Genomic DNA, 17,167 nt, shown 5'->3' with positions numbered 1-17,167 from the left:
ATGCTTGATAAGAAATGTACTCATTATCTTGCCCATGTAATTGTAACCCCTCTGTACAGTATTTTCACAATAAAAAATAAATAAAAATTAAAAATAAATCTGTTCACAATAAAAAAAACTCCAAGTGAATTTCCTTCTATATAGAAGGAAACATGTTTAGTTAAGGTCACCACAGAATAAACATAAGCATAAAAATTAATTTTTCATAAATAGAAAATTTCCCCAATTATTAAGGAAAGTAGAAACCTTATAGCAAAATTCAATTGAACAAATTGTGATCAAAGGAGGAATAATTCTTTTTCCTGATTTCAGCTAATTTTTAAAAACCTATACTGATCAAAGTTAAATTATAACTTCATAAAAATAGAATCCTAGAAATTATATAATCCTAGAAATTAGTGGGGCTGAAATCAGAAAAATTGAAGTTTCTAGCTAACTAGAGCAAAAAGCCTGTGATAACCTATATCCAAAATAAACATCAAAATGATAGCAAGTAGCAATTCATCAGCAGAAAGCAAGCCAGCCAAGCGAACCTGAGGCCTGAGATCAAAGCTGCAATCTGAGAAAAAAATAGGCTTATCCAGTAATAGAAGAACAAAAAGTATCTCCAAGTAGCCATGTACATACATATAAAGAATATTGAAGATGGACAGTGTCTTCATCAAATGCTGTTGGGAATGAAAGATCTCCATATGCCTAAAGAACAAAAATTAGACCTTTACCATTAGCTTAATTAAAATTAACTCCAATCTGGTTTAAACACTTAAACACAAAAACTTGAACTCTAGTATTTCAAGAGGAAAGGAGAAGCTTCTTCCCATTAGTATTTTCAATAATTTTTAATGAACATAAGAGCCTAAGAAAGTAAAACAAGACAAATGGAGATTCATGAAACTAAAAACCTTCTGCATAGAAACAGAATAAACTAATAGAGTAAAGTTACAACAGGAATGAAAGAAAATACTTGGTAACCGTACTTGGTCTTAGTCGCCAAAAATCAATACTGAACAAAAACATTATTATCTCAAGTAAGAAAAATAAACAGACTACAAATTATACTAAGAATAGGTAAATGTGTTTAGCAAAATACACATAAGAATAGTTATTAAGTTAATGAAAATATTCCTAGTCTGGCTATTAATAAAGGAAATGCACATCCACACACTAGGAGATGTTATATCACAAGTTTTAGGATGACAACTATCAATTAAGCAAGAGAAAAGTAGTATTGAAAAGGATTTGAGGAAATCACTTCTTTACCCTGTTATGGAGCACATTGATATAATAGTTTGTAAGTAATTAGGGAACTTCCTTAGTACAACTCAAATGATTTGGCTATATGATTCAGGAATCTCAATTCTGGGTCTACACCTTAAATCTAAGAGATGTTCTCAGAGCTCCCTCAGAACTATGCCAGCTGCAGCATTGCTCCTAAGTTTCAAGATGTGGAAGAATCTAAACACTGATCAAAAGATTCAAGGACAAGCAAAATGTGATACAGTTTTCCAATGGAATATAACTTATTATTAGAGAACAAAAGTCCTGCTATTTAAAAAATTGCAAATTTTATTTTTAAAATTAAACTCAATTTAAGTGAGATAAAAATTGATAATACCAGAGGATTCTAGACACTCACACCTGTGAAAATTACCTTCTAATGTTTATAACTATTTAATATTACTTTCCAATACAAGGAATCTCACTGTGAAAAAATAACCCAGGATACTCGTAGGGGAAATACAAAAAGGCTCTATACCTATTTGCCACCTTATATTCATATACAATCACACTTTTTAAAAAAAATTGATGATCCTAGAGACCATTTTTGCTACTTGAAATCAAGCACACAGAGAAGAACTAACGCAGAGGAACATAGGGCAGAATGGTGGATGCAGGTCCAGGGCAGTATTAAGAACTTTGTTAAAAGAAACAGATATTCTGTTTTAAATAATAAATTACCCTACAGAACGACTGCAAAATATACCATTATATATAATATCACATTGATTTTTCATTTTAAAACAATAGTCCAATGACTGCAAATGCAATCATTTTATTCAGTGTATGTTATGTAACAACTGAAGTACATGACTTGAGGTAGGGATGGGAGGGGGCAAAGGAGGATGACATTGGAAGCAGTGACATTTACTAAGACGTATTGTTCTTTGTAAAACTAATTTTCAATAAAATATTTCAAGGTGAACTGAAAGATCCCTAGGCAATCCTCATGTGAATCAGACATGGGTCAAGGGTACAGCAATAGTGTACTTACTGTTAGTGACTGTTCTTAACTCAGAGATGAGGAAATACCTTTCTCTGATTAATATCGACAAATGTAGGACATAAAGATGGTTTATCCAGGAGCAGGATTAAGAATGTCTTAAGATAAATTCCATTCTGATAGTTTAATGATGAGTGAATCACATCCTGTTTTATTGAAAATGTGGGCCTATCCATGGGTCACTAGTTAACACTCTGGGAACTAAGTCCTAAATGCCCTGTGAGAGTTGGTTTCCCACTAGTGATTTCAAGCAAATCTCCTGAGGACAGGTAAATAGAGCCCAATGAAAACTCAGGAATGGACACAAAGTTGAACTTAAAGATAGTGCTGTCTGTGGAGTTATATCAAGGACTAAGTTAGCAAACTAGTTAGCTAGTGAAAAGTAATTTAGGGCAACTGCATGGAGCTCAGAGACAATGTCCTATGTGGAACTTAGCCTGTATCAGATGAGCTCCGTCATTCTCTCTGTATAACACATAGAGTTATGAGTACATTAATTTGCTCAGCTGTGACTTAAGAGAATTGATTAGAAGTCATCCATTTGAAAACTTCCCTTCCATAATATTTAAATACATGAAATATATTAATAAAAGCAGGCTATTTAGACAGCTATTAAATACTGTAACATTTCAAGAATTTCAGAATTAGGAGTCCAGTAAAGTTCTATACAAGCAGCATGTGTGAAATAACATGGTAAAACTCTTTGCAGAATTGATAGTCATTTTGAATCAAATAGGATTCAATTTTTTTCTTTCTTTCGATTGTTTCTAACACATTCATAAGATGATTTTTTGGTTGCTTTGTATGTCCCTCCTCCACGGTATAACCCCTGCTTTCACTGTATTTGATGTTGGTATAATTTGTGGAGGGGAAGGGGAAAAACAAATCGTTTAGATAGAGATACAGGTGGACCCATTGCAACAATGAGATGTACAAGTCGTTATGTCGAAAAACAAACTTTACAACTTTGATGGGGGGTAGGGGGGAGATGAGGGGAGATGGGAAGAGATGGGAAGGGGAAACAAAGGAGGAGGCAACAATGCTTGGTAAGAAATGTACTCATTACCTTGCCCATGTAATTGTAACCTCACTGTATGGTATTTTCAAAATAAAAAAAGCAAAACAGATTGTAAAAATGGTCCTCTCTTAGATGTTGCTACTGTTGAGAGTGTGACATGGTGAAACCACTATATGGACAGGTAGAAAATGTATCAATGAAGTTTAAGGAGATTTGGTTTGGCAAAAAGGGAGGGAGATGAGGAACAGCGATGAAGGGAGTGAGTGTGATCAAAGTAGAATGTGTTCATCTATGGAGATGTCAAAATCAACTCCCTTGACAACTAATTGATGCCAACAAAAAATGGGCAAAAGTTTAAGTACAGCAAGGAAGATAAAACATTGGGGAAATTACAAATACAATGATATACACATATGTACACAAAAATATGATCACTTATCTTAAAAATTGTTCAATGATGTTTGTTGTTGATGTTCTGATAAACCAGCTCCCTCTGAGAAAATACCTATGGCAATTGATATAATTTTCGATACTGTGGTTTTGACATTTTCTAAAAGGCAAATGATCCAAACACGATGAAAACCAGATTTCAATGTGGTGTCACTGAATGCACAGGTGGGCCATTTTTATTTAATTTTATTGTCAAGGTAATGTCAGAGGGGTTACAGTTACATATGTAAGGTATTGAATACATTTCTTGTCAAACATTGTTACCCTGTCTGTCATATTTTAGAGTTTTTGTCCCCTCATCTTTCCTCCACAATTCATAAAGTTCATTTCCAACATAGTGTCTTTTGAGCATTGCTGTTGCATTAGTTCACCATTTGTCCTTTGTCTCACCATTTTGTTGTTCCCCTTCCCTTTCCCATATCAGATGGGATCTTTTCACACACCAACTCCCACAACCAGTACAAGATGCCCCAGCACAACCTCACATAGGTGTTAAATCAGATGATACTTCAGCCGGACATAAGAGGGATACTAGAAAAGGAGAGATGTAAGTGAAGTTCCCTGAGTTAGAAGAAATGCCTGTCTTCAAACTCAGTTATATGTTATGCACTATGCAGGTAAATAAAAATAGAAACTAAAAACCACAAACTACACACATGGTAATAGTATAAACACAAGACTATGTTCTGGATGTATTTACAAAAACTTATAATGAAATATATCAGTATAGAATAATTTTCCAATAACCCTGGATTCTGGACGTTATAGATATGCTATTTCTTCCTAACAAGTCCACTCTTCAAATGATTATTCATGTTCCTAATGCCAGTAAGTCACAAACCATGTCATTTAACAATCTCCACAGGCAACCTTATCTCCATTTTTAATCGATTTTTTATTGTGAAAATACCGTACAGAGGGGTTACAATTACATGAGCAAGGTAATGAGTACATTTCTTATCCAGCATTGTTACCTCCTCCTTTATTTCCCCTTCCCATCCCTTCTGATCTCTCCCCGCTCACAGACTTACCCCACCCCCACTCCCCGGCCAAAGCTGTAAAGTTCGTTTTTCGACATAACGACTTGTATATCTCATTGTTGCAATGGTTCCTCTTCTGGGCTTTGGAGTTCATCGACTGCCTGAAATTACCTCTGGGCCATCTGCTCCCAGGACTGCTCCCAGGGTGAGCCTACTTCAGGCCCACACTTTCAATAAAAGAACCTCATCCACCCACAACTAGAACATTACATTGAAAGTTTGCTTGTATGAAGACATTCTTAAATCCTGCATTTTGTTAAATAACCTTGATTTGTAGGCATTTACTAGAGAAAGCTGTGTCCTTTTCTCGTGGGTTAAGAAACAGTCACTAATTGTGAGCATACTGCAGTTACAGAGGATGCCTTGTCTTCTACCTTGTTTACGTGAGGATTCCCCAGCAATACCTTGACTCACTTTGAAATAGTGTGTTAGTAAGCAAAATGGAATCCCTCTTAAAAGTATGGACAGGAAATACAGAGACAAACATTTTTTTCCTGCAAGGACCCATGATTTCACTAAGAAAATAAGAACAGGTAAGAAATTATTTTGTAAAAGGGCAATTCTGGAGAAAATGTAATTGTTTCAACTGTCACCGACCAATATCAGGGAATGTGGCAGATTCATGAAGAACATATAAACCAAAAAACCACTGGTGGTTGCTTTTTTTATACCATGTGATTCACAATTTGTATTTCCAAGCAATTTTTATTTACTTCTCAGAAAATATTCAAATTGGTATGTTGAGACATTATAAAGAAAACAATCAAACTGTTCTTTAGCATAGTATACATAAGTCAAATAATATAAATCAAATTACATAAGGGCCTGTTTTTATATTCTTGACACACACATGTACTTAAATACGTTTTTATCTTCTTGACACATATTTTTACCTTTTCTCTTATGTTTTATTTTTTCTGAGTCTCCTGAATTTTGTTATGAAGTACTTTTGAAGTTTCTATTCCTGTTTAAAGACATTGCAAACATTATTGAATACATATATAACTCATTATCATATTTAAGCCATCAAATATATTAAGCAAGGATTAAATGAATTACCTTATGGATATATATTATATAAGGTTGCTAAGTTTACTATTTTGAATTATTTTAGTGTACTTACCATCACCAGAAAATATGCATTTAAATCATTAATCTTTATGAAATCAAAATAATGTATCTTAAGCAAGTTCACCAAATAATATTGAATATTATATGTTACTCTGACTCAACAGCAATAAAATTTTAGCCTATGCTATATTGCTCATCATATTTCTTTTTTTAATATTTCTTTTTTATTGTGAAAATACTGTACAGAGGGGTTACAATTACATGGGCAAGATAATGAGTACATTTCTTCTCAAGCCTTGTAGCCTCCTCCTTTGTTTCCCCTTCCCATCCTCTCCCCTCCCCCCCAATCCTCCCCACTCTTTCCCCCAACCCCCCCACCCCCGCACCAAAGTTGTAAGTTCGTTTTCGACATAACGACTTGTACATCTCATTGTTTCTCCACTAATCTAAAACTTATTGTAGACTTAAAAGTGTGAATGTGTCCTTTATATGTCACTATTTATATAAATGGATATGTGCTGAATTAACAGAAGTCTCATTAGGTCTTTATGCCAGAAATAGAAAATTGTATAGTGAAAATGGTTTTTGTAAGCGATGTTTCTGCCCCAATAGATCACAAGTGCTGTGGTGTTGAACACTGCCTGAATTCTGTTTTAGTTCTTGTGGAGTTTTTGATTAACCAAAGTATTTAATGTGTGTTGGTTTATACTATCTGAGCAAATTCAGAATATTAAGATTTCATGGATGTTTATTGATTTTGCAGACTTACAATTATTTATCCTAAGCTTTTCTGCTTCTTTTATTTGTGGCATGATATTAAATTATGTATTTATGTACTTATTTATTATGCCTAGTACTGGGTATTATAATCAGAGTCTTGTGAATTTGCCTTGCACACATGGCTGACTCTAACACGTGGGCCACACTGGCTTTTCCTACTTAACTGGAGATGGAGTGTCATAGATTTGTCTTGCCTGCTCTGGTGTTTGAGCACTGATACTTGAGGACTCAGCATCCTGAGTATGTACATTACAGGAATGAGCCTCTAGTGTTTGGCCTGTCTCATCAGTCTTAATGTTTCCTTCTTTAGTTTTGTTTAAATGAGTTATTTGATAAGGTAATGAATATATGTTTTTTAATTAAATAATCCTTTCAAAATAGGTTTTGCCCTGGCTTCAGTAGAGCATATAATCCTAATACTGGCTCAAAGCCAGACCAGGTACGAAAGTCTGAGACACTCAAATGTTCAATTAACTAAAAAAAGCTGAAAGTTTAGCTTTGATTCTAGTAATTGTTGGAGTGACAGCCATGAGCAAAAAACTATAAAGGATAGAGCTGGCTCTGAGTTCAGCACCAATTGCACAAAATATAGTTTTTTAAAAATGTAACCAGTATTAATTTCTTATATCTACTTATAAAATTAGGGTTTGGTGTTGTTAACATTGCTACTAAAAGTTCCTCAGGTATTTAACTTCACTCTCAATTTTGCAGTGGTTCTATAGGAATCTCCATAGCAATCTGCTAGACCTTAACAAATTATAATGGGAATGTGCCTGGCTTTCAATACTTGCCATACCACAACTGATTTGAACAAAAGATTTATTTTTAGTTGATCTCAAAAATGCATATTTCTCATTGTTTTCATGAAATTGAAATTTTGTTTGATATAAAATATGAACAATGATTAAGATACTGTATTTGTTCATGCCTCTGTATAAATAAAATTTCCTTCTTATCACTAGGTAATAATTTTACTTTCATACCTGTTGTTAATCCATTACAAGTTTATTGTTCTTAAGATAAGCTGCAATCAATAAATCTGACTCCAGAAAATAAAAGATTTATTGCTAACTAAACAACTTTGTTTTCCCTCCTTCATAGTTGCTTTATTGCTTCCTTCCTATGTTGTCTGGGTTGTAATTGATGATTTCTTTAAAATGATAAACTTTGGTGTTTTTAATTTTTTATGTTTACTATGCCATTGTTTGTTATTACTATGAAGATTATATAAAAGTTTTTAATTTTCTTTGATTCAGCTATTAACAGCTTACCTTTAATATCACGCAAACATTTCAAACTTTAACTACTCCAGACTGTTAGACTGTTATAAATTTCAGATATTACATTTTATATGCATTTATACTGTGTGTCATTCAAGTTTTTGGTGGAATTTTTATTGCTTTGGCTATATTTTTATATTAAGGTTGAATATTTTACATTACCATAGCAATATTATATTATCCTTTATTTTGATATGACTTTACCTTAAACTTTTATATATTTTTTTGTTGGTTAGTGACTTTACAAAACTCTTTAGAATCTGTTTGAAATCATGTGTAACAAGCCAGCTTCTGTGAACACTGGGGAAAGCATTGAGTATGGGTGTTTGTAGATGGTGAAATGTTTGTTTTCTATTAGGATTAGTCTTACCAATTATTTTCTTGTTTTTTTTTCTTCTAAGCTTTTTTGAAATGTTCAGGGCTATAAATTTAGGGTATAGTACTTGTAGAGAAGCTTTTCTTACTGCTGAAACTGACTTCTTACCTGCTTTTCACTGTTTGTTTTGAAAACAGGAGTTTTCATCCTGCCTAAATATGTACCTGGTTGTGAGTCATCTATTCCCATCAGAGCTAGAATAACAGGTGTACATGGCTTTATCCAACTCACAGGTGAGAAGGGTCTTGCAAAATTTTCTATCTAGATTGACCTCAAACTAGGGTCCTTCTCATCTTTTCCCCAGTAGCAAGAATACAGACAAAAACCACCAGTACCCTGCTTATTTCCTGCTTACATCACATATTATCTCTATTAGACTATAGTGTATTAAATATTATTATATTATAAATTATTTTCATTCAAATATATATCATTCATAACTTTATATATATATATATATATATTCACTTGGTAGAATTCCATCTCAGAAAATGACTAGCTTTCTTCCAACACAAACCTTCCTATCTGAATTATATCCCAGCTAATTTTGGGCAAAATATGAACAAATTCCTGAAGACTACAAAGGATGAGATAAAATCTAATTTGCGCTAGTCAAACTTTAGCAAATGAGTTTCATTATTCTATTCCTGTCTGTACCTACATCATTCAATGGCATTATGTAAGAATTTAATTATTTCTTTTGCTGGCATTTATTAATAATTTAGTGTAGGCAAGGAGGAAGGCAACAATGCTCAATAGGAAATGTACTCACTACCTTGCTCATGTAACTGTAACCCCTCTGTACAGCATTTTTACAATAAAAACATACAAAAATAAATTAGTGTAGGGAATAATATTAGTGATAAATTAGTTGTATTGAAATAATCTTATCCATCAGGTTGGTAACATTTATTTGCTGCCAAATATACAAAGAAATACCAACAATATAATTCACCCTTGAGTGGGGACATACAATATATTGGGGAGTAGTCACACTATACTTTCTATAACTCCAGACAGTATGAGGTTTCTAAACAAAATATAAAGCTGGTTGAATAAAACTGTAAGTATTGATTAAGGAAGTATTTATAACAGTATTTTCACTTGACATTTTTTTTTTGGGTCCGGTTGTGGGGCCTGAACTCTGGGCCTGGGCACTGTCCCTCAGCTCTTTAGCTCAAGGCTAGCATGGTACCACTTGAGCCATAGCACCACTTCCGGCTTTTTTTTTCTGCTTATGTGGTGCTGAGGAATCGAACCCAGGGCCTCATGCATGCAAGGCAAGCGCTCTAGCACTGAGCCACCTTCCCAGCCCCTCACTTGACATTTTTTGGGGGGGGTCCAGTCATGGGGCCTGAACTCTGGGCTTGGGCGCTGTCCCTCAGTTCTTCAGCTCAAGGCTAGCGTTCTACCACTTGAGCCACAGCACCACTTCCAGCTTTTTTCTTTTTGCTTATGTGGTACTGGGGAATCAAACCCAGGGCCTCAGGCATGCAAGGCAAGCGCTCTACCACTGAGCCACCTTTCCAGCCCCTTGACATTTTTTTTTAAGATCTAATGGAGAAAACAGTCAGCATATGATGAATATGACCTGAATGACTAAGATTGATAAATATATTCAGAGATTAAAGTAGAAAATATTCCATTCCTTAATTAAAATGATGTACTCGTCAAGAGAAATGAATACAAAGCATTCACATTCTGTTTTCCAGTGAATTTCAAAGATGTACATGGCCATAAAGAAATCGTTCTCTTCTTGGACAGTATTTATCAAATGAGCTACTATACACTTGATCTCATTAATTCCCTAAATTAGTGCTGAGTTTATCTTTTCAATGTTATCACAAAATATACTGGTAAAATTATATTTAAAATAACAAATATCACAGAAAGCATATTTGGATAATAGGGCATTGTCAACTTGTAAGAATGTGTGGACATTGATGGCAAAAACCTGTGACACCAGTGTTTCTCACCTGGAGTCCTAGCTACTCAGGGGGCTCAGATCTAAAGATTGCTGTTCAAAGCCAGCCCAAGCAGGGATGTCTTTGAAAGCCTCCAATTAAGCATCAAAAGAGCCAGAAGTGAAGCTGTGGCTAAACTGGTAGAGCTCTAACCTTGAGCTAGAAGTTCAGAATAGTACCCAGATCCTGTTTTCAATTCCCAGGACTACCCCCTCATAATCATATAGGATTTATATAATGTGCTTGTAATCATATCTGAAAACTAATTTTCATTCTTAAAATATATAAATATGTAATCATATTGTTTAATAAAATAAAATGACAATGATAAATATACAGGTGTTCATATATGTATATAAGTATATGTGTATATATATATGTGAGATCTACAGGTCGACTCCCTTTGAATATTCAAGACTAATGAAGATAATTATTCAGTAATATGAAATGGACTGATATTAAACAAATTAATCTTCATAACACAGTGAAAGCCATGAACTGTTTTTTATTGAAGAAACAGAGTAAGAGTATTTAAGGTAAACTGAGTCAATAAAATGGAGTGTTCTCTTTTCTTTTTATATTTTAATCTGCTAGGAGTAGTCAAAATGTATGTTGACTAGTTGAAATTTTCAACACATGACAGTCATATAGACAACAGAAGAAAACACTTTAAAAAGAAATAACTAGAGATCATCTTATCAAATATTTTATGGTTATTGCCCTCCTTTTACTTTTCAGAGCATGGCCAATGTCAGCCTAGTGACTGAGTTTCTCCTGGAGGGCTTTGCTGAGGTGTGGGAGCTCAGACTCCTGCTCTCTATGTTGTTCCTGATGATGTACTTGGCCACCCTGTTAGGGAATCTGATCATCATCACTGTTACCACCATTGACCAGAACCTGCACACACCCATGTACTTCTTCCTCAGGAATTTATCTATCCTGGATATGTGCTACATTTCTGTCACTGTCCCCAATGCCTGTATCAACTCCCTCACCAACAACAGGACAATTTCTGTAACTGGCTGTGGAATGCAGGTATTTTTTGTACTTTTTTGTGCAAGTGTGGAATTGTTGCTTCTCACAATCATGGCCCAGGACCGCTACGTGGCTGTCTGCCAGCCCCTACACTACCATGTCATCATGAACCACCTGTTCTGTGTCCAGACCACACTGGTTTCCCTACTTAGTGGTCTCATCTATGCAGCTCTTCACACTGGCAACACTTTCCGACTGACATTCTGTCAATCCAACGTGATCAGTCAGTTCTTTTGTGATATCCCCTCTCTGCTGAAGTTGTCCTGCTCAGACACCTTTAGCAGCCAACTCTTACTTCTTTTGTCGGCTGTGGGAATAGGCGGTGGCTGCTTTATCTTCATTGTCTTGTCATATGTTCACATATTTTCAACAGTGATGAAGATTCCAGGTAAAGAAGATCGAGGAAAGGCCTTTTTCACCTGTGTGCCTCATGTTCTTGTGGTGTCTGTGTTTCTTAGTAGTGGTTCCGTGGTGTACTTAAGGCAGTCACCAAACACTGAAATAATTGAGGATATGCTTCTATCTGCATTTTATTCCATTGTTCCACCATTCCTGAATCCTGTGATCTACAGTCTTCGAAACAAACAGATAAAGCAGGCTGTACATAAAGTCATATTAAGAAGTATTTATTCAGAAAAATATTAATACCTAATTAACTGATATTAGTATTAAATCCAATTAATATTTTGTTACAATTAAAGTTATTATTTCCTTTTTCTTTTGACATTCCTCAGATTGGAACTCTGTCCTTGAGCCTCTATGTGCTCAAAACCAGTGCTCTACCACTTGAGCTATAGCACCAAATTTTGGCTTTTTTAAAATAGATTTTGGAGAGAAGAGCTTTCCTCCACAGGCTGCCTTTGAACAATGATTCTTAGATCTTACCTACCTTGGAAGAAAGGATTATAGTCACAAGACCCTGATGCCCAGCTATAATTAATTTTAATTTTAATGAAACATTAATATCTGAGATTCACTGAATGAGATTTAAACTTAAAATTCTTTGGTGTTCTATGACTTACATTGCTTACTATTAAGTCACTCCATTGAGAACTTGAATATATTTTTTATAATTATTTTACATTATTCTTTCTATCATATGGGAATGGATTCAAATTTCTTAAATATTAACATTATTTTATCATAGATGACTATGTTGTTTAAGTATGATTTGAAACATATACAAGTTTGTATATAAACTATGACAATCATTTAAAAATATTTAACATTTTCCTATTTTCTCTTTAACATTTTCCTATTTTCTCTTTATAAAGAGTTTTTCAAAATTAATATAATTAAATTCTAGTTGCATACAAGTTTGTCAAATATTTAGGAATCTTGATTATATACCAGATGAAATTTTGACAATTTAAGCTCAATAGGAAATGTACTCATTACCTTACTCATGTAACTGTAACACCTCTGTACAGCATTTTTACAATAAAACTGTACAGAATTTTAGAAATATATCATCTGGTTTATTCAATTCCATGTAAAATAAATATTATAAAACTTATTTTAATAAAGCAAATTTTGAGAAATTAAAAGAAAAACAAAAGAAATTAAAATGTTATGTCAAAATGAATGATAATGAGAAATGATTTGATGTAATTCAAAATGAAGAACATATATCTAATGAATAAATAATAAAAGTGTGATTTCTGGGCTGGGAATATGACTTAGTGGCAGAGTGCTTGCCTAGCATGAATTAAGCCCTGGGTTTGATTCCTCAGTACCACAAAAACAGAAAACAAAATGTTGGAAGTAGTGGTGTGGCACAAGTGGTAGAGTGTTAGGCTTGAGCAAAAAGTAGCTGAGGGACAGTGCCCAGGCCTTGAGTTCAGTCCTAAGGACTGGCAAAAACAAAATAAAGCAATAACAACAGCAACAACAAACCACTGTGATTTCAGCCTCTATTTCAAATGTTAGAGTAAGGTCCTAATTATTGAAAGTTCTAGTGATTCATTGGTGTGTATGTATGTGTGCGAGAGAGAAAGAGAGAGAGAGAGAGAGACAGACAGACACATAGAGAGACAGAGACAGAGAGAGACTGGGACTGAACTCAGGGTCTTTTGGTCTTAGCTTATTTGCTCAAGGTGTGCTCCACCACTTGTGCTATCCTCCACTTAGATTTTGTCATTTTTCAACATTCTACGCAAAAAACCACTGTTTTTAGAGAATAGAAGTATGCTGTTAACATTCATACTGTTTCTTCTCCTAGAAATATCTCATGTTACTTTTCAGAATACTCAGATGACCACTCCTTTTTTTTTTTTTTTTCAGTCATGGGGCTTGACTCTGGGCCTGGGCACTGTCCCTGTGCACATCAGCTCAATACTAGTGCTCTACCACTTGAACCACAGTGCCACTTCTGGTTTTCTGGTGATTCATTGGAGATAAGAATCTCATGGGGTTTCCTGCCCAGCCTGGCTTTGAACTGTGATCCTCAGATCTCAGCCTCCAAAGTAGTAGGATTATGTGAGCCACCAGTGCCTGGCTGACTTATTCTTTAGCTTAAATATGACCATGTATAGATTCCTAAATTCAATGTGATTTATTAACTTTGTATTGTAAAATTTTCAACTTACTCTGTACAATACATTTTGTCTATAATTTTCTTAGCATTGACAGAGAAGTTATCCAGAATAATCATCAGAAGAGTTACAGGAACAATTAGTAAGCATATACTTTAATTTGCAATATTGATGTAAATAAAAGTTTGATAAAAATAGTTGTCATTGTAAGTGGACTCTAAAATTTACAATTCTAATTCAGTTCCTAAACAACTTCCTCATTTATTCTCTTATTGTTGACATACTGGCAAACATTACCCAGGGGGATGCTCAGGAGGAACTGCTGATAGGAAACTGAACTTTGTTAAATCATGTCATTGTAATTCAATGTCTGTGATTGCGCAGATTTTACAACAAACAGATTCCAACTATGTAATCTAATAGAGCAAAGACTTGGAGGTAAGATTTGGAATGTCTTAGGCATATCCTTGATTATCCAGTTCCTAAGGAGGCTGATGGCTCAGATAAATAGCAAATATATTTCCAGACATAGGATTCAATTTCCTGAATCTAAATGTAAAATCAGATATTGCTTTTCACTTTGGAATAAGTAAGCAAAATTTCCCTAGGGCACACAGTTATATTGATGCAGGAATTCTCCATGTTTCTAATGTGGTCCTTGCCTGTTTTGAATATCAGTTACTCCTCCCAGTGAAGGGACTATAGCTGTGTATCACTGTTGCCTATCTAGTTTCCTTTGTGTTTAACATCCTATTAGTATCTTAATAGACCTTACATGAATTTGACTAAGAATTTCATACCTGTGAGAAAATTATACGATCTTAAATTGAACCATAATATTTCTCTTTTCAAATTAAAAAAAACAACAGAACTTGTTTTGATAACAAGATACATATGATGTATTTAAAACACTGTTGTGTCACTCTTTTTTTGTTACATTTTATTTTATTGTAAAAATGCTGTACAGTTGCATGAGTAAGGCAATGATAGATAATAATTTAAATGGTAATAAAATTTCAGATCAATCATGCTAATAAAAAAGCAAATCAAGGAGAAACATATGCTGTTCCATGAGTAATATGCTTCTGGAGTTGGTCTGCAATTTTCATATCATACTAATGAAGACCATAGATCCTCACTGTGATATATATATATATATCACAGTGAGGATCTATATATACACGGACATCCTCAAGATCAATTATTATTCAGATGTAAGGATCCAGTATGATGTTTGCATGATTGTATCATGCATTTGTTTTTTTTATTGTGAAAATACTGTACAGAGGGGTTACAATTACATGGGCAAGATAATGAGTACATTTCTTATCAAGCATTGTAACTGAGACTCCAGAAGCAAAGCTGTGGCTCAGGTGGGAGAGCTCAAGCCTGGAGTGAAAATGCTAGACAGCACGCAGGACATGATTTCAAACACCCCAGCACTGATATAAAATAATTAAATGATGCTGAGTATTTTCAAGGATTATCCCAAAGGTAAGCAAGCCTGTTATTCTTGCCTCCTTTGAAGTTCCTGAAAATCCAACACCAGGTTTCAGGGGAAAAATACAACAACTTAGTGCAGTCTCTTGGATATGATTTTCAGATAGATTATTTGCTGCAGGTTTTATCCCCATATTGGCAGTATGTTTAAGAAAGGGGGGTGAATTAACTCTGAGCCACTGGCACTCAGATGTACATTTCTTTGTTTTGATGTAGTAGCAGTATAATACACAAAGAAATTTAACATTATGGTATTGAGTAATTCTATAGTTTGGCACCACAAGGTGCTCCATTAGCCAGGGAATTTAAAACTTATACTGGAAAGCTTATGAAATTTGTATAACACAAATGACAGTCAATGATTATGGTGAATATTTCTTATAAAGGCTGTCAGTGTAATAAAACTTACGAAGGTCCCTTGTATTCTGGACAATCTTTCTTCATGCTCATTTAACTTGAAATCTCAATTAATGACACTACCTTATAGAATCTATAGATACTATGCTAGTGCCCCATAAGCCTCTATTTTAGGTGTCATAATGAAGTTTTTTGGATCTCTGTTCATGGTGCTGGAGTGTTCATTCACACATGAAAAGACAGAAAAACAGTCACACTTAAACAAAATACAACCATTTCCCCATGGGCGTTTATAGCCTACTGTATTGTAGATCTACAAGTACAGAAGTTAGCAATCAATTTTAAAGTAAAAATAAAAATATACAGTGGTTGGATTCTATTAGTTGAGAATATTACTGCTTCATTATAAGTCTTGATATTAAAGGAGATGGGCTAAACAAAGCTAAGGTAAATGTTAAAAATTTTTAGTTAAATGTTCCTGTCAAATATTCACTGTATTTAATACTGCTATAGGAAAGAAAGAAAGAAGATAAATATAAAAATCTGAAGAATACTCCTTTGTACATGTCCAAGGTGGGGTGTATGGAAGGATCCTACATCATGAGAGAAGAAGTAAATTTTCTAGAGATGTAGAAAATAAGAAAATTCATAGACTACCTGTAGCCCTAGCTTTGTCTGGATTTTACTTAGAAACTTAGAAATAAATGATTTTCTGCACACATATAACTAATCTGAGTTTTATTTATAGCTGACTTCTTATTAAAATGATGTCAACTCAGCTTCAGAGAGTCATCTCATAGTGGAATGATCATCCCACACATAGTTTAGGTTGATAGAGGGATGTTCCTGCATTTCTAGAAAGGGGATTAAAAACATAATGACTTTTTTCTAATCTCCTTAGTTCACTAAATTAAACCATCATTTCTTCATGCTCAGATAATATTTTGTCTTTATCCATTCAACCCTTGTGTCCACTGTGCATTTTAATTGAGTCCACAGGACTAATATGTCCTCTGGAGATCATTATTTGTTTGGCATAGCCCTTAGGTAATCAGATTTCTTTGCTTGATAAGGGCTGGGCTTCCCAATTTTTTGCAAATTACTCCTAACAGGAACAAATTTTTAGATAAAAAGAACACTAGTGAATCAGTGTCACAATGTAACCTAGGGTGTTTGTTTATTTGACAGCTTCTCAAGTATTGTAAGAAGAAGGATTTCTTTATACCTTCTTGAATCTTTGGTTTGGAGAGAGTAATAGGAGGAGCTCTTATCCTCATCTTCAGGTCTAGGAAGATTCTAAGAGTGAGTACCCAGCAACTACTCTCTGTGGCTCCCATGATTTCTCCTCCCTTTCACGTTAGGGTTTCATTTCAATTTGAAATTTTCTTTGGCTTTAAAAATGGAAAAGGGATGTGAAGGGTAAACAAAGGAGGAGGCAACAATGCTTGATAAGAAATGTACTCATTATCTTGCCCATGAAA

General features: G+C 34.3%; 1 protein-coding gene across 1 annotated transcript; it reads left to right on the top strand.

The window, feature by feature from the left end:
- Window positions 1-11,001: 11,001 nt before the first annotated feature.
- On the top strand, window positions 11,002-11,940 carry LOC105985058 (olfactory receptor 14C36-like). The gene has a single exon (XM_013015470.1). It carries the CDS (start codon window positions 11,002-11,004, stop codon window positions 11,938-11,940), a length of 939 nt encoding a protein of 312 aa, XP_012870924.1.
- Window positions 11,941-17,167: the final 5,227 nt, after the last annotated feature.

This window comes from Dipodomys ordii, unplaced genomic scaffold (genome assembly GCF_000151885.1).
Source record: "Dipodomys ordii isolate 6190 unplaced genomic scaffold, Dord_2.0 Scaffold27, whole genome shotgun sequence".
Taxonomy (NCBI): domain Eukaryota; kingdom Metazoa; phylum Chordata; class Mammalia; order Rodentia; family Heteromyidae; genus Dipodomys; species Dipodomys ordii.
Note: the sequence above shows the minus strand (reverse complement) of the source record. Positions and strands in the feature narration are given on the sequence as shown.

Excerpts from the sequence above, each read along its gene's own strand:
- LOC105985058 (XM_013015470.1), top strand. The coding sequence starts at position 11,002 with ATGGCCAATGTCAGCCTAGTGACTGAGTTTCTCCTGGAGGGCTTTGCT.